This window comes from Siphateles boraxobius, unplaced genomic scaffold, assembly GCF_051911475.1.
Source record: "Siphateles boraxobius isolate OS27281-9 unplaced genomic scaffold, OSU_SipBor_1 119, whole genome shotgun sequence".
Taxonomy (NCBI): domain Eukaryota; kingdom Metazoa; phylum Chordata; class Actinopteri; order Cypriniformes; family Leuciscidae; genus Siphateles; species Siphateles boraxobius.
In genome coordinates, this window is record NW_027508721.1 from 3,144,586 (window position 1) to 3,169,931 (window position 25,346).

General features: G+C 35.4%; 1 protein-coding gene across 1 annotated transcript; it reads left to right on the plus strand.

Annotated features, from left to right (window-relative positions):
- The first annotated feature begins 1,607 nt into the window (after positions 1 to 1,607).
- cpe (carboxypeptidase E) lies at positions 1,608 to 20,780 on the plus strand. Its single transcript, XM_077204577.1, has 9 exons — positions 1,608 to 2,125; positions 13,149 to 13,345; positions 15,042 to 15,209; positions 15,337 to 15,454; positions 16,176 to 16,358; positions 17,515 to 17,654; positions 17,768 to 17,867; positions 19,076 to 19,194; positions 19,277 to 20,780. Exons 1-9 carry the CDS (start codon positions 1,885 to 1,887, stop codon positions 19,373 to 19,375), a joined length of 1,365 nt encoding a protein of 454 aa, XP_077060692.1. The 5' UTR covers positions 1,608 to 1,884; the 3' UTR covers positions 19,376 to 20,780.
- The last annotated feature ends 4,566 nt before the right edge of the window (positions 20,781 to 25,346 follow it).

A 25,346-nucleotide genomic window follows, 5' to 3' on the forward strand; every position in this document is an offset into this window, starting at 1 on the left:
TTGAAAATTAATAGTTTTACTTTTAAAACTTTCTCCACATGTTAATGACATTTGCCTCTGCATATCAAAAATAATAATAATAATAAATGAACAGCACAAAAAGCAGTTCAAGAAAAGATTTTCGATTGAATCGATCAATTCGGTTCCTTTAAATCTCTCCTTTTTGTCAAGGATTTCGAACAAAATCTCTGTTTCATTATGTAGGTGCAGTTTGTATTTATGTTAGTTAATATTTCTTTGTTCTGCGTTTGTGTGATGCCAAAGACAAATTAATCGATTCGGTTCTAATGAATATGCCAAGCCGGGTCTCAAGGAGTTCTGAATTATTTATTTCGCAAATCACGAATCTGAATCTCGAGAAGCAGACCAAACTAGTAAAGGGGTCATTCACACAGAATGCGTTTTTGTGTTTAAAAACATGAGAGGCAGGGTAGTGTGAAACATTTTTTTTTAAGTAAAATATAATTAATTAAGTCGCCATGTCATGCTCGAGACTGCAAGTGGACCTCGTGAAGCTGGAAGTAAAGTAGGGCACCGCCTGTAAAAGGTTGGTGGGCGCGCAGCAGGGGGCGCGCTAGATCGTAACCTAATTGTATTATTGCTGTTTAACTTACCACACCTACACTCTTCACACTTTACATTACACATGCAACAAAGTAACAAAAAGTACCACGAGTACCACGTAAATATCCAGTATCATGCTATAGATGTAGGCTAGCCTACTATGCATGTTATTACTTATTACCATCTGGTATAGGCTACATGCGATGTATGGGACTACGACAGTAGGCCTACCGTTTTTGTAAGTGTAATAAATGTATTATACATTTATCTCCCTTCATTTTATAACTGCAGCTTATATTTATATTAGTATATATTTCTTTGTGTTTTGTGTGTTTATGTTATGTCAGAAGATGTAGTGATGCCTCTAGAGACATTATCATAAAGTAAATTATTATGAATATGGCCATGAACTGATTTGTTTCATATTCAATAATAGTCAGTTTCATTTCAATCCCATGCATTTTAAATTGCACTATAAAGGCTATTGAATTAGGAGTTTATGACTTTACCACAGGCACATTACTCGTCATTGTCGTATATTAATAAATATATTGTTATGGTAGCTATAAGTTCATTTTTAAATATTAAAAAAATAGTTTTTATTTATAATTATATCAAGATTAAAGCCAGGACTAATTTATGTTCTGCAGAAAAATAAATTCATACATAGGCTTATTCATAACAACATGAGAATGAGTAGGCTAAATGATGACATTTTTTCATATATAGGCCTATATTTTTTTTTTCTTCATTTTTTCTTTCTTTTCTTTTTTTGGTGAACAATCAATCCTTTTAATGTTTGTAAATGTTAATATTTAAATGTATTAACACAGACTCCAGCAACTCTCCACTCAGCTACAATCAGCTGTGCCATTTTTATAGAATTTACCTGCACTTTTGATATATGTTACTTTAATAGCCTACTTATATTATATGTTTTTTATATACTGATATACTATAGTCAATATCCATAAATGTATATACTTTTACTTAAATATGACGATTGGAAAAAACGTAAGACCATTCGTCATTAAATAAGCCACGCCCCTGCAGGGGTAGCACCATGCGCGTTCACCCATTTCGCGAGTGTGTAATCTTGAGCTTTCAGCGGGTTCGCGCTGCACGTCCGCTATCTCACGCGCGTCCCCGCGGCTAAACAGGTATTCAGGACTCTCGCCCACGCATCAGTTCTGCGGTTCCATACGGGGCACGACACAGCAAACGAAAAATACAGAATAGAAAAGAAAGACAGACAGCAGTGCTACGAGAGACCGAATAGAAATACGTGAAGAGAGAGAGGTGTCGAGTGTTTCGGGAGTGATGACGGCGGCGGTGTTTTGCGGGGCTCTGCTGATGCTGGCCCTGGCCTCGGGCGGGGATGCTGCGGGGGAAGGAGGTATTTCGTTTGAGTACCACCGATATGAGGAGATGCGGAAAGCCCTGGTGTCCGTGTGGCTGCAGTGCCCCTCCATCACCCGCATCTACACGGTCGGGGAGAGTTCCGAGGGCCGAGAGCTGCTCGTCCTGGAGATGAGCGACAACCCTGGCATCCATGAGCCTGGTGAGAGATGATCATTAATTATGCCAGATTATGATAAGAAGACCGTCATAGCATAAACAATGAAGCTCTTTGGAGCAGCATAAGCAAGCATTCTCCTTTGTGTGCCATGTTTGTCCATTCTAAATGAAATTAGATCAGGCCATTAATCAATAACAAATCAATAAAAGGGAGTCTCAGATGACACTCACCCCTTCCTATTAAATCCCCTTTAAATGTATTTCACGTTTTAACCTCTTGCTGGCGACAAATTAGGTTCTTATAATGAGACGTTTATAAATGAGGTGAAAACAATCTCTGCTCCAGTGAGGCATCCACTGAATGGGCATTGAAATTTATGAATTTAAAGCTCAAATGTATTTAAGTTTGAAATTCAACAGTGACTGCATTATAAACTATTTTGCATTTTCACAATGGTGTGCACTGTCACATTTAATAATTTTGCAAGTTTTTCATAAATCATCGCACTAATGTATCTCGACGCGCAGGAGCGCTTTGGTGTGTGCCTGTGCGCGCGCTCTCAGAGATGTGATGACAGCAGCTCACTGTGCGCGTGGACGCCATTTTGCAAAGGTTGTTGGATCTGTAATTGCAGATCAATTACAGACTAATTTACACACGGCTTATTGCATGGCTTCTTACCAAATGAATAAATACACATATTGATTATATTGTTTATAAGTTTATTAGCCTCTTGAATAGAGACTGACTACAATGAAGGAGGTTGCCCAAATGAGGGTCAGTAATATAGTGTTGGCTTGAACAACGTATAATTATTAAGCTTATGGTAGGCCTATGCTGCCATTTTCTAAATTGTTGCACAGGTAATTAAGGTTTGAGCAATACAGGTTTAAACATGAAAGTAATATTAACAATTACATTTAGTTTGGGTTTTGTAGGCTTGTGTTGGCTACTATGTTTTTAAATCCTTGATCCGAAGTGGTGTATACTAATTAGTTCATTTAGTGTGCTCTATTTGGATTTTGGATCTTTTCCATTTAAAGTGGAATTAGGTTGGCGGATTAGAGCTAATTACTGAAGACCTCACACCGAAACCATAGAGATGCATTAATTATTTAAGAGTGTTGATTTTATGATAATGTATGTTCTGGTTCCATTACTTGATTACTGAGACTCAGTAAAGTATGTTAATGCATGTATAGCTTATCTCTGTCCATGAAACACATTTTTTTAATGTTTATACAGACCTATCAGAGTTTAAAGTAAAATTTCTGTGATGATGACTGGTGTATCAGCAATTTCTTTACCCTATAATTGACTTTATTCTGATTAAAGTTGTTTATTAACATTAGTTAATGTATTGGATAGAACATGAACAATGAACAACACTGTTAAAGCATTTATTAATCTATGTTAATGTTTATTCACATTTAAAGTTGAATAAATAAATGAAAAAATATAACCAAGGAAGATAAAAAAAATCTTTAATAAATAAAAAGATTAGAAAATAAAAAACACCCATTTAACAAAGAATAAAATAGTATTATTAGTAATAAATAATCTATTATAATCTAATAACTAACTGTCCATTAATAACAGATTAATAAATGCTGGAAAATTGTTCATTGTCATCATGATACCCAAAGGATTCACTAATTGAACTTAATTGTAAAGTGACTAACATTTCTGTGTATGCCAGTTCAGCTATTACAGCTCATTTTCAGCTATAGTCCCTGGACATGTATTAAAAAAACGCAGGATATTTAATCTATTTTGAAAATGCTGAAGTCATGCATTGGATTTCTATTATTGACACATTGAACTTATATGTTGACTAAGCATAGCTGATTCACAGTCTTGCGCAGTTTGTGCTGGTGTGAAGTTTCTAAGTGTATATTATATATATGTGTGAAAGAGTGAAGGAACACGTGTGTTCATTTGTGTTTTTGTGTGTGTGTATAAGTGAGAGCAATAGGAGCAGTAAGAACCTTTATCCTTAACGTAGGGCCCCGGTTCCTTAAATAGTATGGTTGGCTCTCTGTATGTGTTTGCGTAGATATGACTCATTGCATTAAGTCTTTTATTGCTACCAGATGAGTTTCCAGCCCCACCCTCACCTCAGCAGCAGCAGCAGCGTACAGATGCGAGAGAATGGGATATCAAAGAGAGGCGGCTCTGCTAGTGTTGAGTGTTACGTCTGGGCAGAAATAGCTGTTGCCCTGGAGACAGATAAGCTTAGCACCATGAGCCATGCGCTTCACCTGTGCTCGGTCAGATGAGGAAGAGGATGAGTGGAGGAATTAGCGCGCGATGCCGTCTGCCACGGGGGCCGGGAAGTGCTGAGAAACAGGCCATCTGGTGCTCTGCTGAGTTAGCATGTGACAACAACACCTACAGTATATCAGATACACACATTCATCCATTAACTTGCCGGATGCACGTTTGATAAGATCTGGCTTTTTCACTGCCTTCTTTCAAGGGGAGGGGGTGTCTTACGCTTTTCAAACTGATCAAGTGTGTCATATATATTAATGTAAATATTGCATATGCATATTTTCATTATGCTCTTTCTACAAATACACATTGGTATTCCATGACTTTTAAAAGCATTAGAGAGACACATCGCTTGGCTTTCCCATTGGTTTTCTGATGGTCAGTCCCATTGAAATGCAGTCATTGTTGTAAAAAAAATAAAAAATTATTATTAATTGCATGATTTCCTCCTATATATGTATTTAAGCCTATAGCCTATATATAGCCTTTATATATATATATATATATATATATATATATATATATATATATATATAGCCTTTATATATATATATATATATATATATATATATTATATACATATAGCCTATGTATGTATATAGCATATATATTTAGCCTTTATATATATGTATATATATATATATATTTATACATATAGCCTATATATATATACAATTTGTGAAACGCAAGATGTAATGTGTCTGCATAGGATGACAAATAACTATTATTCCATTCCATAAATTTTTAAACCTATTGTAGTGTTTTAAAAAAACTATATATATATATATATATATATATATGAATTCTATCTACACCTTTTTCCCGACTGATTAATACATATTAATTGTCCAGAAAAATAAGAGCATAACTGAAGCAAGCAAAGCTCTCTTTTTTTGTGTAGGTTTGTGATGAAAGTGGAATCTTCCAGAGAGCGAAAGTTCATTAATAATACATCCTGAGATTCCACATCTGTTCTCTCTCCCTCTATTTTGATGATTAACTGTATTAGTTTAATGAGACAGAACTACTCTTTAGTCTTTGTACAATCATGTGGCATTCTGTTTATAAATCAAACCTTTTCTTTAAATATTTTTTATCTCCCCCAGTCTCTGCAGTGATATTATTGTTATGTCATACGTGGCCCTGACCATTTGGGGAATGTGTGTGTGTTTCCACTGCAGAAGTGTGCACTGTGCTGAATCAGTTATCTTGAATTAATGATCCCCTCTGGTCAACATAGCATGGAAACCAGCGTGTCTCTGACGTTTCTGGTTCTGTTTGTGTATGTCTTTAAGAGGTAATAGACGTGCGTCAAGACCACACATTTCCTGACAATTCCTTGAATTGATGGATTCACGGATGGATGGGTTAGTAGAAAAGACAGGATTTAAGGAAGAATGGAATCGAAACTAAATCGAAACTAAATGTATAATACAGAATATTTAAATAATCATTTTTATATCTGAGGTTTCAGTTGGGATGTTTGAGGTTATAGAGGAAGAGAGTCTTTCATGTTATGTGAAGTGATAATGTGAGTTTTGTTATGTGGTCAGATGAGGATCAGAAAGATTAGAATAAAATCCCTTTCTCCCTTCCACTTTGTTTTCTTCATGAAGATGAGGCAGCAGTTTCTGCTCTCTAAGGCACTGCATTTCTCAAATCTTTGGTCTCTCTGTTCTCTCAATGTGTCTCTCAGGCCAACACTGAGCGAGAGAGAGAGAATGTGAAAGGGCAGCAGGAGGAGTTCCAGTAAACATAATCCTGTGCTAGTGTTGTTCAAATCAAATCTGCATTCTAAGGATGAAAGAAATACACTTTAAGCACTTGATCATTTTGATACTGCAGCCCTAATTAATAGCAACAAACCTGCTGTTAAACATATCTTTATTGATTTATTTATTTATTTTAATATTAGATATTAACAAATTGAATAGAAAGAGTGTCTTGATGCCTTCTAGTTACGTTTCAGACATAATTTCTCTATTTACTTTGAATATTTTTCCTCCAAGTTTTAAAAGAAACCAAAGCTGATGCTCCGAATTTCAAAAACCCTCGCACTCCTCATTCTGGACCGATCACATACTGTATATTACTCTGTTATTGGAACAGCACTTGGCCAGTAAGATTAGAAGGCTGGAACTACCTTTTAACTGTATAAATATTAAACATCACTTGAGCGAAACACAGGCTGATCTATTAATATTAAAGACAAGAGCAGATCACTGCTGTGGCATAACACATCTTATTAAATCTAAATGCACTTCAGCAAGGATGAATTCAATATATTCAACAATATTGGCAAAAAATACATGTATAATGTTATAAAGATTGACCCATTTCAATTATCTATTATAAACTTTGTATTTAACAAAAAATCCTGGAAAAAAACTATCACAGATTGCACAAAAAATATTAAGCAGCACAACTGTTTTCAACATTGATAATAATAAGAAATGTTTCTTGATCACCAAATTAGAAAATTAGAAGGATTTTTAAAAGAAATTTCTGAAGTAATGGCTGCTGAAAATTCAGCTTTGCCATCAAATGAATAAATTACATTTTAAAATATATAAAAAAAAAAAGTTATTTTAAATTGTAATAATATTTCACTGTATTACTGTATTTTTTATACAATAAATGCAGCCTGAAGGGTAGTATATAATAAAAACTTTTAGATAGCGTTGAGATTAATCCATACATTTATGAGAATACCTGTTATTTACTGTAATTTATCAACAGCCCTATATATTTATTTCACTGTGAGACCCAATTTACATCTTACATTTGCTTCCGAAGGAATTATGATCTGTTGTATAAGTTTGTCTGTGACATTGAATCTTTATTCAAGAAGTTTATTTGAGGCAGATAGTTGCAAGTAGGCATGATATCCTTTTAGCAACACTGATTTCTTACCCATGTCATTACATTTAGACTTTTATAGATTTATCTTAAAAACAGATACATCTAGAAACAGAATGCTGTCTTTAAATGTTTGTCTTCTTGAGGAATTGTCCTAAAGGAGGTTAACATATGATGTCTAACAGTTATTTTCTTTCTATTGACATATTTTCTTTGTAAGAAAGAGGGATAAAGGGAGTATGAGAGCAATACAAAGAGAGGAAATAATATATGAGATAAGTATGTGGGGGGATGGTGTTGATGTTACAGAATATGTTTAGAGAGAGAGAGAGAGGTGATGTAGGCTCTATGGCTTAGAAATGTGTTATTTTACCCTTTTTGTTTGGCTGTTTCATTGATAGATTAGCAGTTTCCCCTCCCCTGCTGCTCATCTGTACAGCAGATGATTTTCTCATCACTGCTATCAAGACAGCTTTGCTTCGTTCGGATAAGACACAAATATATAAGCGTTTCATAAGAAAGGGAAAGTTTGTTCTTCACAATCTGTGTAGGATTTCACACTTTTTGTTTTTGTGGTTATCCTTGATGAAAACCTTTCGCCCACCGGATGGGAGTAGGGGTGTAAAAACTATTCGGACATTGAAAATTCATGCAAAAATGAAATTTACTGTACCGGTTAAAAAGTAAAAAAGAACAGCATTTATTCCAAATATAGCTAAATCTTTTCTAACAATATAAATCTTTTCTATCACTTCTATCAATTTAGCACAAAATTGTTGAATAAAAGTATTCATTTATTTCAAATAAATAAAGAAAAAAAAATGACTGACCCCAAACTTTTGAATGGTAGTGTATGTTTTAAATAAATGCTGTTTTTAAACAGTTAAACCATTGAATATCTTTCAATTTAATTTATATATATATCTAGGTTGTTTATTAATCGTTAACATGAATGACAAATGTCAAGTAGTAGCTCATAGATTTAGTCTATTAGATTTTATCTTAGGTGTAGGCAATTGGTCAAGGGCAATTGGAACACCATTTATTGTATTATTACATTCTTTATATCAGTTGATATAAAATATATTAAAAACACTTAATGAAAGTTACACAGCACATCCTGTCATATATGTTAAAAGAAAAACCAAACAAAAACTGAAAACACCTTCACTTTCTCTCTGTCAGTCTCTCACACACTTTTTTCTCACTCACTCACTCACTCACTCACTCACTCACTCACTCACTCACTCACTCACTCACTCGCTCACTCACTCACTCACTCACTCACTCACTCACTCTCACACACACACACACACACACACACACACACACACACACACACACACACACACACACACACACACACACACACACACACACACCACATGCAGACGCACATTTCCTGTGGACAGGCCTGGGAATACTTTGCTTTGACTTTAACATCTGTGAAAGAGTTTGGCAGTAATTTAAATTTGAAGTAGTTGGAGCTTCAAAGGCTGCTTGTAAATGTGACAGGGACATACATCCTTATTTAGGAGCCTGAACACACACACGCTGTGGATTTTCCACACGTGCTTCTCTTTAATTGCGAGATGTAGAATATTTAGATGTTCAGGCGAGGCAATGAAATAGACGGCTATAAAAAGGCCAGAGCCTGCAGGGACCCCTGCTGAATAAAGCAGCTCTTCCATCTGCTTCCAATCTGTGTGTATGGCAATCAAGTGTGCATTCAATACTGTATGCCTTTGTTTTCTTGCTTAACTGGTGTGTTGGCTTTTCTACACAGGTCTGTCCAATGTAAACATCTATTTCAGAGCACATGCGCTATGTAAGGTGCTTATATAATGTTTACAGCGCAATGTCAGGTAAACATTGTTTACATGTTGTGTAATTGTAAACTCTTCATCACAACAAATAGTCAGTATCATGTGCTTATCAGGCAGAATAGTTCTCAGAAGCTCATGTTTCTGAGATTACCAAAGAAAAAACACCAAGTGTCCTTTCCTGGCCTCTTGATGATTTGTGCTTTTGTTACCTGAGGGTGAAATGTGTTTGCCTATGTTAGAGCGCGAGTTTGAGCACAACAATTGTTAGGGAGGGTTTAAATGGGTCAGGACATTGTGTAATAATAGAGAGGATTCGGGAAAGCTCCAAGGACATTACCTGAGCCCATGTTTGGACTGGGTTTAGTGAAATATAATATGTGTTTTGTACTAGTGAGACAGGTAAACTGTAGAGAACCTTTGGTTAAATCTGGTGTCTTAATATATGCACATATATGTTACTGTACTGTAAACTACTGTTCAGAATGGGGTGTTGGTCAGGTGGTATTTTAATGTTTTTGAAAGAGGTTTCTTGCTAACCAGGGCTGCATTTATTTGAAATATTACAATTTTAAATAACTGCTTGCCATTTTAATGTATTTTAAAATGTAATTTATTACTTTGATGGCAAAGCTGAATTTTCAGCAGCCATTACTCCTGTCTTCAGTGAAATTATTGTGATATGCTCAAGAAACATTTCTTATTATTATCACTGTCGAAAACTTAATTCTTTGAAGAATAGAAAGTTCAAAAGAATAGCATTTACTTGAAATATAATTTTTGTCATATAATGTCGTTTCACTGTCACTTTTGATGTAGTATTTTATTATCAGCTAAAATAATATAAAATATAAGTATCTGCACCACAGTATTAATCAGAGCTTTGGAATTTAGAGTTAAAGGGATAATTCACCCAAAAATGAAAATTATGTCAGTAATTATTCACCCTCATGTTGTTCCAACCCCGTAAGAATTTCGTTCATCTTCAGAACTCAAATGAAGATATTTTTGATGAAATCTGAGAGCTGTCTCACTTCTTCGGCTGCAAGGTGATTGCATCTGCCGTCTCCGAAAAGTTAGTAAAAACATGGTTAAAATAGTCCAAGTGACTACAGTGGCTCAACCCTAAGTTTATCAAGCGACAAGAATACTTTTTGTGAGCAAAAAAACTAAAATAATGACTTTATTCAACTATTGATTTTCTTCCACGTGGGACTGTGACGTAAGTTCACGAGAGCGCCACGACGCATGCGTGAGAACTGAGAAGATGAAGCAGATGGGTCTCGATGTAGTGTTTAAAATAGTTCTAAAGTGTATTTTTATGGATGTCCGAATCGTGAGAAACCAACGAGAAAACGTAAAAATGCCTTACCAATGCCCCAAAATGAATGGCTTATCTTTCACACTTTCCCATCAAATGATTGTGAGCATCATCTTCTCAGTTCTCGCGCATGCGTCTTGGCACATAAAGTATGGGGAAAGTTATTACCACAGATATGCATTGAGTTCAGTATTTGTAAAAAAAAAAAAAAAAAAATTGTTTAATCTGTTGCAGGAATGCACCTCTCTCTCTCTCTCTCTCTCTCTCTCTCTCTCTCTCTCTCTCTCTCTCTATCTCTCTCTCTCTATATATATATATATATATATATATATGCACATTTATTATATGAATAAAACCAACAGACTGCTCTCTGCAAAAAAAAAAAGTTGATATGATGATGAGAAGTATGATTGTACAGTATGTTTATAAATATAGGTCCATAATATTTGAAATTAATATTTGTGCTTGGTGTGAATTTAGCTTTATGCATATATTTTTTCAGCTGCACTTCTCTTTACAAATATTTACGGACATGTGTATCTGAAAACATGTATGTTTTCTCTAATTACTACCAAATTTGTTCAGTCAATCAAGCATTATGGATGTTGTGCAGATTAATGTCTTCTCTTTCTCTCTGTCTAACTGTGTGTGTGTGTTGATCTTGACATCTGGCTAGGTGTACTTCTCTAGGAATACTTCTCAGTAAATCCACAACCTAGACATGAATCACTCTATAAAGAAGGGGACCAAGGTCATTAATGTAAACAAATAAGACTATGTCTTGAGTCTGGACTAATTAAAGGGACTGCTTTTGAAGGAGTACAGAAGAGAACATTAAATAACCAAGAGGAAGTCCAACATCTCATATAAAATGAATAGAATATAAAACAGCTCATAAAATATTTAGGTTGACCTCCTGGGGTAGAAATGACTTAAAGGGTTAGTTCGCCCATTTAAGACATGAGATTGTATGCAATCCTTACCAGCACTATAGTGTATACACACTGACCCACTCTGTTGTCACCCCCCTGGTCCGAGTTCTGACCGCTGGAAGTTTTTGAATGAAGTAATCCCGGCTACTTTCCGGGGCCACAAAACTGTGCGTTTTTACGTGAAAAAAAGATTTGCGTTTCAAAGCTTGATTAATTTAACACAAAAAAAACACGCCGGGCAAAATTAATACCTCAGTTTTAATGCGGCACTATTTTCCTTCCGTTTCTATCAATCCGCGCTGCTGTCAATGTCAACAGTGCGCACGTGACGACTAGCTGTTGATAGCGCGACTCGCCGACAACATGTCCGACTACGAAACTTCAGATGATGAAACTAATTTTAGCACAGTGTCAGACGGATCAGATGAAGACAGTACTTCATTTTACTTCATTCAAAAACTTCCAGCGGTCAGAACTCGGACCAGGGGGGTGACAACAGAGTGGGTCAGTGTGTATACACTATAGTGCTGGTAAGGATTGCATACAACTTCATGTCTTAAATGGGCGAACTAACCCTTTAAGGCCTTTGCACACTGAGTCCGAAATTTTCGTATGCGTTTTTTCGTACTCGTGATTCGGTGGCTCTGAATTGTCAAACACCATTCAAACTGCTTGCTACGGATGCGAAAAACGCAGAAAATCGAACCCGATCCGATTTTTTTTATGACGGACGAAAGTTTCGTATTCAGTGTGCAAGCGTGATTGACATAACGTGAGGTAAAAAAAAAATTTTAACGTGCGAAAATTTCGGATGCGAATTTCGGAATTTTTGTGCAATGGCCTTTAGTCTTTAAAGAATTTCAGGCTCTATTTTTTGGAAATAGACAATTATATTTAAATATACTTTAATTATGTAGATATTTTAAATATCTGTCCTTGTTGCGTTGATTTAGGGTAATTTGGGTAAAAAAAATGGTTGACTTTTTATTTTGTGATTTGCGGTGTATTTCTTTTTCCTGATATTTTCTGATCAGCCGAATCCTTGTATTAACCCTTCTAACAGGGAACATTCTCAGAACTTTGGCTAACATTCTGCCATGGTTCTTACATAGTTATGAAGAAACAGTTTTCCAGTAACATTAGTGGAACATTTGTTCAAACTTATCTGGTCTTTAAAAAAAATGTTAGCACAAAAACATTATTTATACATTGTTAATGTATTTTTTTTCTGTTGGACGTTCGTTTAATGTTTTTGTTACTTCTTGTTTCAGAATGTTTTTCAGAGCATTTAAAAGTAATGTTCCCATAATGTTTTAAGGACGTATTGTTCTATTAATGTTTGCATATCCAAGAAACATTTTGAGCATTCAGAGAACATTCAGTTAAAAGTTAAAAGTTTTATAACTTAATGGGAATGTTAGCAAAACGTTTTTAGAACATATTTGTTTCAGTTTCAATTTTTGAAATCAACAGTGTAATGCGGTAAATTTGTCCTTAGTAAAGTCTTTTTATAATTTAAAAGCTTAAAATATAATTAGAACTCTCTTTTTAAATTTTTATTAATATAATATTTTATTTTTATACAAATCTCTATTCGTTCTAACCCAGTACGAAGATAATAAAATGTATGTAATAACTGCCAAATTATGGACTGTGATCTGTGATATGATCTATTGGTAATATACTGTTGGTGTCGTTTTTGACATTTACATATCGATGTTGTAGATGTCAATGACTATTTGAGCATACAACTAAAATAGTACAGTTCACTTTTTAAAAAATAAAGCTTAAAATAACTGGCAAAGCATCGTGCATACAGACTCATGTCATTAACTGTGTATGTTTTTGTGTGACAGGTGAGCCGGAATTTAAGTATATTGGGAACATGCATGGTAATGAGGCCGTGGGCAGAGAGATGCTCATCTATCTGGCTCAGTATCTCTGTAATGAGTACCAGGAGGGCAACGACACCATTATCGACCTGATCCACTCCACACGTATTCACATCATGCCCTCCATGAATCCTGACGGCTTTGAGAAAGCAGCCTCACAGGTAAACACACACACATCTTACACAATAAAAGAAGAATCTAAAATCTAGAATGCAGTTGTAACTCTTTATAAACTGTATGTGATGGATATAGTCATATTTAAAACTATGAAACAAGACAGACGAAGCTGCTACAGTAAGCCCTGGTTGTACAGTATTTTGAGCTTTCTGGTATCACTGGTTGACTAGTCTGGTGTTCAACATCTTTTAGCAGATTGTTGTTTTGTCAGAATGCAGCGGTGCTGATTTCATAACACATCTGTGGTTTACCACATCCTTCTGTAGCCTGTACTCACACAAGTGTGGGCTTTGACATTTCAAGACACAATTGACATATTTTATACATGAGGCCCCTGGACTTTTAGTTTAACGTTTGTTGAGGAGAAACCAAGAGATTTATTAAACACCTCGCTGGGATGTGGTTTACCACACTGCTTTACTACTTCAGAAGTAATAAATGTCTGTTCTGACCACAAAGCAAACATGTGTCGTCTCTGGGCTTTTGTGATAATTTCAGAGGTGGATGGAAAATCCTGTCCTGGCAACTAGAAGCACAAAGGTTGCATATTTTTTATATAGGCCTAGTACATATATTAATATAATTTATTTATTTTTTTATTTTTATTTTTATTAAATGATTTCAATTGGACAGAGAGGATGATAGAGGTTACAGATAAGATATAGGCTTGTGTCATTGATATGGGTTTTGTTTGTACCTTAAAACAGTTGTAGCAGTTGTATTCAGACTTCCTCCTTCAGCCAAACTTTACAAGACTCTGGCATTTCCTGAAGTGTCTGCAAAATGACAAGTAACCTAAGTGATTTCCTCCTCACCACAGTCTGAAGCTTAGTCTCCATATCTCAGTCTGTTTAACTTTCACCTTTGTGTTTTTTCAGAACTTCTGTTGGCAGGTTTTAGAGGGGTTGTGGGCACTGTTTACAGCAACTATAAAATTGAAAATATACTTATAAATACTTATATTTTTTGTTATAAGTATCTTGAGCGCAAAATCAGCATATTAGAATGATTTCTGATCATGTGCTGTCACTGAAGATTGGAGTAATGGCTGCTGAAAATGGAAATAAAAGATAGAAAAATATTCACATTATTAGTTTGTACTATAATTTTTATCAAATACAATGCAGCTTTGGTGAGGTATTATATATATTATTTTGTTTTATATATATATATATATATACACACACACACACACACACACACACACACACACACACACACACACACACACACACACACACACACACACACACACACACACACACACACACACATTTTGTCATTATATTTATGCAGCTTAATTTAATTCCACTCACAAAAGTGGAACTTTTTGTTTCCCACTTCTTTGTGGGAGACAAAAAGAGACATTTTGCCATGTCTTTACACAGCTCTTTTCCATAAGACATTTGATTGTGATTGTGGCTGTCAAGCTCCAAAAAAAAAAAACACAAAACACCTAAAAAGTACCTTAAAAGTCACTATGTACCTTACTGGTATGGAAAAAGCTGCATAAAGATTCTTTAAAATCATATGGAAAAAGCACATTTAAAAAGCAAAACTTTAAAAGCACATTTGTAACAAATTTGACCTACTACTCAAAAATAGAGAGCTTTTTATTTTTTAAATCATGTTTTTAATGATTGTGATAATTCTGCTAATTATGATAATATATATTTGCAGTCTGGTGAGATGAAGGACTGGTTTGTGGGCCGCAGCAATGCTCAGGGGATTGATCTGAACCGCAACTTTCCAGATCTTGATCGTATCGTCTACATGAACGAAAGAGAGGGAGGATCCAACAATCACCTCCTGAAAAACCTGAAGAAAGCAGTGGATGAAAACACCAAGGTGAGAAAGGGTTTGATCAACTATTTGTCAAAAATTGCAGCATGGTATTAGTATTGTTACACATCTAGGAAGTGAATCAGTGGTTTTGGGGCTGGTAAGTGAGTGATTGGACCTGTGTATGTTACAGCTCGCACCAGAAACTAAGGCTGTCATTCACTGGATTATAGACATTCCATTTGTCCTGTCAGCCAATCTGCATGGAGGAGACGTGGTGGCCAACTACCCATATGATGAGACACGCAGTGGTGAGTAACCTCTAATATACAGTATTATACACAAAAAACATACAAACTTATATAGAATATACAGTATATATGATTATTCTTTAAGTGAGCTTACAATATAATATAATAAAAAATAATATAATAATAAAATACATTTAATTTAATTCAAAAGTTTTGTTAGTAAGATTTAAAAAAAAATTAATACTTTTATTTAGCAAGAATGCAATAAATTGATCAAAAGGGACATTAAAGACTTTTACATTGTTATAAAAGCTGTTCTTTTGTACTTTCTATGAATCAAATAATGCTGAAAAAACTGTATCATGATTTCATTTTCGAGGACTTTTAGTTTGTCTTCATTATTTCCTGTATTTCCTTTCTGTTGTCATTATCTCTGGTTGTCATGGTTACTTATTGTTTGATTGATTTCACACACCTGTTCCTTGTTTTGATCCTTGGTTAGTTGTGTATATATAATGCCCTCAGTTTCATTCACTCATTGTCTGGTGTTGCCTGTGCCGTAGCACACTGTTGCACTGCATTTTTGTTTGTAGATGATTTGCTTTTTGTAAATAAAATTACGCTGCTATTAGATCTGCTTTGCCTCACCTCGTCTTCTTCCTCTGACCGGATGTTACACATAGAATTAAACCAGGAACATTTGTCATGAAATTTGATTTGGTGTTTGTAATGTAATTGATATGGTAATGACAGAACTGTGTCTTTTCTGTTTGTCCATCAGGTTCTACTCATGAATATAGTGCTAGTCCAGATGATCTGGTGTTTAAGACTTTGGCGAAGGCCTACTCCAGCTATAACCCAGTCATGTCTGACCCAAACCGGCCGCCATGTCGCAAGAATGATGATGACTCCAGTTTCACAGAGGGCATCACTAATGGAGGAGCCTGGTACAGTGTGCCTGGAGGTACAATACACAGCTTCTGAAAAATCACTCGTCTGGTGTCTGTACTACTTGTGCTGTACATCAGGACATCTGTATAAAGGAGTTCAGTGACCTAGAAATAGTGCTGAGTTGTAAATCTTTATTGATTTCCAGATTAAAATAATTATATAATTGTATACAACACAAATTATTATTAGTTATTAAAAATGTGTTAAATGCCAGATTTTCAGTTTGGATCCCACTGTACTATATGGCAGAACCTGAATTTACCAGGTACAATATGTTCCTGGATCAGCATCTTTATTGATCCTAGAACAACATTAATATTAACCAATCAGATTTGAGGGACAATTTTAAAGTTTATGTCAAGTTGAGGCATACAATCAGGGCTTGGTGCTTCTGCATCATAATGCATTCAGTGTTACCTATCATTTCCCTCTGATTTTAGGGATAACACATGAGTAGGGTTAGGTTTAGGGGTAGGGACATGGTTAGCATTACATTTTCTGACAGGAAAGTTGTTCCAGGATCCACAAAATATGTTGACCCAGGAACACGTCTAACTCAGCAAAATCTGGACATGCGTATATTATATGATGGCATGGGTTAATGTGTTTACTCAGGACATTTATTCCATAAATGCTAAAGGCAGAAGGTTTAATACCAGATTTGCAAAGGAAACTAACAAATGTTTTTAAATGGCTAAACTTTTCAAGAGATCAAGATGGAGGTATATTATAAGTTTACAGCTTTATTTAGTTGGAAGGAAACTTGTAAATTTATAGAAATGCCATGAAAAAGGCATGGGAATCAATTTGTCAAAAGCTGGCTTTCAAATTAGCAGTTTGGAGAAGGTCTGATAGCATGACTATCACCAACGCAAGCATCACCTAACACCAGTTCCTGACCATGCTGACTTTCAGATCCCCACAGCCATGTTTCAAAATTTAGTGGAACAATTTCCTTGAAGATTGGAAGCTTCTATAGCAGCAAAGGGCGATTAATGCACATGGTTTTGAAATTAAATGTGCCACAAGCTTATATAAGTGGGTGTTTGGGTGTCTGCATACTTTTGGCCATGTTGTGCACGTTAGCCACAAATAAAAAAATACCAAGAAAAATGGCACTCGCTGTCAGTTGTCAACCCTTGATGTTTCTTTTTCTCTCTCTCGGTCAGGTATGCAGGACTTCAACTATCTGAGCAGTAATTGTTTTGAGATCACTCTGGAGCTGAGCTGTGATAAGTTTCCCCCTGAGGACTCTCTGAAGCAGTACTGGGACCAGAACCGCAACTCACTCGTCAGCTATATAGAGCAGGTACACCCCAATCCTTTGCTTTCACATGCCTGGTGCTGACAGGAGGAGAGAGTTGTCTCATGAGTCAGGATTAGAAGGATTTCATCCTTTTTGATCCCTCATGTCCTTCGCAGGTTCACAGAGGAGTAGCAGGATTTGTTCGTGATCTCCAAGGGAACCCCATTTCAAACGCTTCTATTTCTGTTGAAGGAATCGACCACGATATCACCACAGGTACACACACACACATACACACACACACACACAGCAATTTAATATTAATTTAAAGGCCAGGTACCACTAGTATCATTAAACAGAATTCATAACTATATACAGTATATATTTCATTATTGTTTCATAATTGATGAACTTTGCGGCATTGACACTATTGAACTGAATTGAATTCACATTGAAATGACTTGAGCTGAATAATGACACTATTAGAGCTGCTTTATAGCTGACATTGAAGTTTTTTCATAATTGATGAATTCTGCAATATTTATTTTTTAATTAAATGTTTTAAATATTAACATTTATTTTTTATATTAACACTTATTTTCTTTGTTGAAATATTTAATTAGAATTAGAATATATATGTGGTTTAGATATATGCATACATATATAGTACATGTCAAACGTTTGGAAACATTACTATTTTTAATGTTTTGAGAGAAGTATCTTATGATCATCCAGCCTGCATTTATTTGATCAAAAATATAGAAAAAAATACTGACCCCAAACTTCACAAAAGTAAAAAAATAAATAAAAAAAATAACACAAATATTTTGTTACAAAAGATTTCTACTTTAAATAAATGCTGATTTTTCTTTCTTTTTATTCATCAAAGAATCCTGAAAAAAGTATCACAGGTTATACAAAAATATTAAGCAGCACAACTGTTTCCAACATTGATAATAAATCATCTTATTATAAATCATCTTATTCATGTGACACTGAAGACTGGAGTCATGATGCTGTAAATTCAGCTTTGCATCACAGAAATTATATTTTAAAGTATATTAAAATAGAAAACCATAATTTAAATCGTAATAATTTTTCCAAATATTACAGTTTTTTCTGTATTTTTGATCAAATAAATGCAGACTTGATGAGCATAAGAGACTTATTTCAAAATCATTAAAAACATAAATGTTTCCAAACTTTTTAATAATATATACATATACAAATAATTTATACATTTGTTTTTAACCTGTCAGTGAATTCTACCTACATTTTTTTTATATTTAATGTCTCTGCAAATTTACCTCTTATATGGGATTGTTTTTTTTTTAAAGAAAAAAACACATTTCGCCTTTATGACATGAACTCTACAACCCAGCTTGGTTTCTGCTGAAAACAATTGTGTGTAGGTCTGCCCTCTTGTGGCCATTGTTTGCCACTTAATTTGGACGTTAAATCACTCTCATTCTTTTTTTCTTTAGCTAAGGATGGCGATTACTGGCGCTTGTTGGCTCCTGGTAACTACAAAGTATCAGCATCTGCATCTGGGTACCTCACTGTGGTCAAGAAAGTAGCTGTTCCCCACAGCCCTGCTACACGGGTAAACACAAGACACTCTTCTCTCTTCTTCTCATAATATCTCATTTCCCCTTTCTCATGTCTCCAATTTCTCTCAATCTCAGCTGGATTTTGAGCTGGAGTCGCTGGAAGAGAGGAAGGAAGAAGAGAAGGAGGAGCTCATGGATTGGTGGAAGATGATGTCAGAGACACTCAACTTCTAACTGACCTGAAGCAGAGGCCATCACAAGCATTTTGGGTGTAAAATATTTATTGTTGTCATATGTGTGTACTCATAAACCCAAAATAACTTAATTCAGCTTCTTTTTTTTCTTTTTTTGATTGTTTTATGTTAGAGGCACTACGTCTGAACGTATTTACAGTACAACAGCCATGCACATTATACAATTCATACATGTTAACAAAGACAACCGGTGGTAGAGCTGGGCTAGGTACCTGCATACTTTAGATGGTTGTCCTTGTAAATATGGATGAATATATATATATTTCCACTGAATGGACTGCTGTGTGAAGTGCCCCTGAAGTACAGTTGATCCTTTGCAGGGTTTTTGCAAGTTTGATCAACCAGATTATTGTTATTTTAGGGCATTATGTACCATCTGCCTGTGTTTCCTGCAGGCATGCAAAGGTCATTACAAGTACACACAGAAAAGAAACATAACATCGATTAGATATTGTGGAGGCATTGGACCGATCTATTTCTCTTTTGTAACGTTGTGTTTTACATTGATATTGTGAGATTCTTTTTTTGCTATGGTCACCAATCACACCAAACAATCAGAGAGCACTGTGTTGTGATGAATGTACGTGTCAGCAATGAATATTACTATTTATTCTGATTATGACTGAAGCCAATGTAGACAGCACTCATTTACACCTGATCACAAGTCTGTTTCTGTTCAAACACTGTTTCAATAATATTATGCTTGATGTTTTGAATGGGAGTGCTTTTGATAAACCTGTTACATTTACTAATGCTTTAATAATTACAACTTTGAATATCATAGCAAGACAATTGTTCAGATGAATAGAAAATGGAAGAGGTTATCAATTGAACTCCTATCTTATGTTATAAGAACTATATAGGAAATTAAAAATATGAACATATGATAGGAAATAGCTATAAATCTGTGTTATCTATGTTTGTAAAGCAGAGTTTCATTTCAGATCATTTAACAGCAGATTTTAATGGCGCAAGCTAAACAAATAGAAGTTTATCTAGATCTGATGGTTTTGTAATCTATACCAAAATGCACAATTGTGCCCAATGAAGTACTATCTGCAGTCTTTATTGAACATTCTGTAATATATTGTCTTATTTGTCTGTTTCAGTATCTTTATAATTCGTGTTTTTCTGTCATATGAAATGGCACCATTATGGTAAAGTCTATAATCCTGCATTCAGAATTGGTCGGGAAATTTCATGCACATTGAAATTAAACAAATTAAAGCTTAAACTTTCAATATTGATGCCATGAAATGGCATTTCAAGCCAGCTTATATATTCCTCCTTTGGGACTTCAGTGGTATGTCTTGTATATGAATGTAATGATGGTTTAATTGAATGACACATTTCGCAACCAAAATAAACTTCCCTTTCTGTTGTCAGACTTTTTCCTGTTTTTCTTGTCTTTCTAAATCACTGTGTCTGTTTTGTCTTAATAGCTGCACATACTAACATTAGTGGTATTAAAAATGAATGTGTGACAGCATTGCAGTAGTAAGTAGGGGCTAGAAACATTTTAATGGTAATATTTAACAAGCAGAAACAATGCCTCAGGTCCATACCTTCTTGACTACAGTATCCAATAATTAAAATCATTCAACAACATAATTATGGTAGCCTATAATATATAAACACTGTAGTTTAGGGTCCAATTCTCACTAGCTTATCTGCATTACAAGGATATTGGCTGTTTTATTAGTAGCCTACTTACCTGTATAAAGCACATATTAATGCCTTATTATGCATAACAATATTTGACATCCTTTAATCATACCCTATACTGAACAACTACCTTACTAACTACTAATGAGCAGTAATTAGGAGTTTATTGAGGCAAATTTATAGTTAATAATAGTGCGAATTAGACCAGAGTGACCATATACTGCATGTATGTATATTTACACACACACACACACACACACACACACACACACACACACACACACACACACACACACACACACACACACACACACCTGGATTATATCAGAAATAGGAACTTTAATGTGCCACTGCTTTGTCACTGAGATTAAACAAGTTGTGAACAAAGAATAAAGTTTTTATGTTAAGGTAGGCTAGTAAAAGTTAAGTTTTAACTGCTATTCACTGCTATCCGAGACGTTCTGCAGAATGTAAACTTGTATAGGCAAGTTACTCAGCTCTATAGTTGCTTGCATAGCAGATCCAAGCAGCCTCGACCATTATTCATTCCTTACCTATTAGCATAAACCTGATCAATACTATTGATCAGAGAGGACACAGGAACTGTATGGCAGTTCTCCTGTTGGCCCAGAGGGATCTCAGAATGCCTAAAACAGCAATACTATCTCTCTGAGGGACGCTTCTCTCATTATTTCCCTGAGAGAGGGTGAGAGTAGCATTGATATGTGTTTAATTAAAGCTAAAAATACACATGCGCTCCAGTCTCCCAAGAGAGCTGACACCGATATCTAATTGAATGCATTACACAACAGCACAAAGTTTTCACAAACGGCCAATTACTTTTGCACCTGACTGTTTTGGAGTCTTGGCTGATTTGGGCATGTTAGCCCTTTTCTTTTTAGATGGTTTCTCCCTCTGCCGTTTTCATAAAAGTTCCGATAGTTTCTTTCAAACTCTCTTTATTTCTTTCTTTCAAAATGGCCATGTGAAAATATTATCGTCTGGCAAATGAAAGTGAACATCAACAGAGGGCGCTGTTGAAACATTCCATGTTAAATGTTGGCTAAATGGACAATCAATGTTACCTTATGGAAGACATTTAGATGAAAAGTTCTTAGAACTTTTTAAATCAGCTATTGTGTACAAAAGCACATATGTATAATTTAAATGTACTCATGTTCCACTCACACATTCGTATATCATTGAGACTCTAATTTTAAATGAGGCAGGCTGTGAAATGACACAGAATGTTGTTTTACCCCATTTCCCTAGTCAATGTGTCAATGTCTAATGCTCTTAAGGTGCGTACACTATGAACATAAAGGTATTAATCCAAAATGTTTACAAAAACAGTCCTGTGGATCTAAGCAGTGGTAAAGAACTAGTGCCAAATGGATAACAGATACATAAACTCTCCCAAAAGAAGACAAAAGTTGGACGGACTCAAAAGAGAAATCAGAGATCAGGACTGAAAAAGACCTAGTCAGGAGATAAAAGTGGTCACATGCTACATCTGCATTCATTTGTGTGTGTGTGTGTGTGTGAGAGAGAGAGAGAGAGAGAGAGAGAGAGAGAGAGAGAGAGAGAGAGAGAGAGAGAGAGAGAGAGAGAGAGAGAGAGAGAGAGAGAGAGAAGGATACATGTGTATATGTGAGGCAGAATGTGTGTTATTGAGGCAGAATTGCTTTGATTCGAGAGCTGTTTCAAATCCTCTGCTTCTTTCCGTTCTCTTCCCTCTTTCTCTTTTGTTCTTCTGGGTGGCCTAACCTTCTCTCCTTTCTCCAAATATCCTTTTGTCACTGGGCTGTGAACACCATCCTAATCTGTGTGTGTGTGTGTGTGTGTGTGTGTGTCTGTGTACAGTATATGTGTGTGTGTGCAACGAAAGAATAATGAGTGAGATTCATGTTTGTGAGCATCTGTCTGTTTGAACTAGTGTATGTTAATGTTTGTGTATGCAGTGTGCCTGTGGGATGTGATTGTATGTACGAGTATGAGTGTGTGAGAGAGAAAAGGGGGAAATGCATGAAAGGTCATTGGGTCCAGAATATGTTTTGTGATGGTAATCATGGGATGTGATCGGCCCGTATTCCTCTCTTTCTGTCTTTCTCCTTTGGAATAAAATTAAAATAAAATATTAAAAAATAAATAAATAAATAAAATAAAATAAAATAAAATACAAAAAATAAATAAAATATATGAAATATATAAAATAATAAAAATAAATAAATAAAATAAAAATTGTAGCTGGACCTAAATAAAATGTAAAAAGTGTTTTTGTATAGCCTTTTTAGAACTCAGGGTCTATTTATTTAAGAGTATCATAAAAAATAAGAAGAACAATTAACTGGAGAAAACAAAATGAAGACGATTAAGATTAAAGATATTTATTAATAGACTTTTTTCATTTATTATTTTCACATTGTGTTTGATGAAACGGGCAAAAGATCCCCATAGATTTGCATTGAAGGAGATCCCTGGTTCATTTAGGGTTCAGAACTCTATAGAGACTGATGGATTGGACTCCTTCGGCTTGGGACAGTAAGTAATCTCCCAGAACACCCTAGCAACCATGCAGCAGCTTGCTAAAAATCACTCAGAATCACCCACAACCTGGCAACCTTGCAACCACCAACAGCCCCGTATGGCGGTAAGTTTTGGACCTCTCGCATTTTATTAATACAATGAAAAAATCTAGTTTAGTTTTACCTTGGCTTGGGGTATGAGTGTACAGTAGTCTAAACTTGGGCATTCTTTGCTATATTGTTGAAATGTGTTATCATCTTTTATTTTTGACCTGTGCATGTGTGTGGCTATGCCTGACTCAAGCAAAGCAGCAATTACCCAAGAAACACCTCTAAACTATATCTATTAATCATAATACATGCTGGGGTACTGTAGTAGGGAAATCCAGCTGTCTTTCTGTGTGCGTGAGTGTTATTGGTTCTTTTTTTGATCTGATCCGTGATCCTGCATCTCTCTTTTAATTTAAAAAGCACAGTGTAACCTCTCGTTCTTTGTCTTTCTAACAAAAGTCACATCCTGAATTCAATGTTAACTCTGTGAGTGTGTAGTCCAGCACACCGAGGCTGCATTTGCCCAGTGGCCGCGGTGGAGTCTGACAAACAGATGCCCTGGAGGCGTTTTCATGCGACTCTTGGACTTTGAGTTTTATATATTAGAACAGCTGCTGCTGGGGATCAGCCAATCACAGAGATGAGCAGTCACCTCCACAGACACCTCACAGAGACCCCGGCAGAACCCTGCCACAGCCAATCAGAGACAGCGTGAGATAGGTCACTACCCCAGGCACATACACACAAACACGTATATGTGTTTTTCACATTTTCACACTCTCTTTTTAATGTGACATTGTCCATAATCAGTTCTGAGCCTCATGACAAGAAAAATAGCTACATAATAAAACACAATATGTATTTCAGTGTATCACAATATGCACCTAAAAAATGGATTAGGCTATAGCAATTCTAAAAAAACAAAAATTGTGTGATGCACTGTGATTGCACTGTGAAGCTCACAAAGATGAACATGGAAAGAAGTGCACAGCAAGTTTTCTTCCTTTTTATTGATCCATCTTTTCACACCCAGAGTTGAAGGACAAGCTACAACCTTTTCTACTCATCCCCTGTCAACCCGTCCATTTCATTATGTGGTAAAATCGAACAATAGCTCTCCTGAGATAAGAGAGCGAATTGAAGTACAGGAAAGAAGGGAGAGTGACAAAGTAAAGATACAAAAGTAAATGTAAATTTAAAGATGAGGCAAGGACGAAGCGGAGAGAGAATCCAAATGTAAGCACTGTACTTTAATAAAACAAACAGGTAATCCAGGGCAAAACAACAGAACATGGAGCTCAGGACAACAACACGGAACAGCAAACAGCTACAAGCAACAACGACTAACAAACAACAACTGAAGCACAGAGGTTTTAATACACAGGCAAACAAGCTAAACAAGATAACAAGGGGCGGGGCTAATTAGAAACACCTGGAGAGACTAATAAACAAGAAAAACTACAAAGGACTACAAAACATGGCACAGAACAGGAAATTACAAAAATCTACACAAGACGAGGGGAACACAAGACAGGAATCATGACAGTAAATGTAGAATATTATAAATTTGAGAGAATAAAAATACTTTTAAGAGCTTACCGTCACAAGTAATATATCTAATTATGTTATCTCAATTATGAAACATTTGTGATTTATATGTTGCTTGTCAATTAGTACTGTAGATGGCTACTTTGGAATGGCCATCAGTGG

Coding starts and splice junctions, on each gene's coding strand:
- cpe (XM_077204577.1), top strand. CDS start 1,885: ATGACGGCGGCGGTGTTTTGCGGGGCTCTGCTGATGCTGGCCCTGGCC. Junction 17,655..17,767: donor TCGTCAGCTATATAGAGCAG/GTACACCCCAAT, acceptor TGTCCTTCGCAG/GTTCACAGAGGAGTAGCAGG. Junction 17,868..19,075: donor CGACCACGATATCACCACAG/GTACACACACAC, acceptor TTTTTTCTTTAG/CTAAGGATGGCGATTACTGG.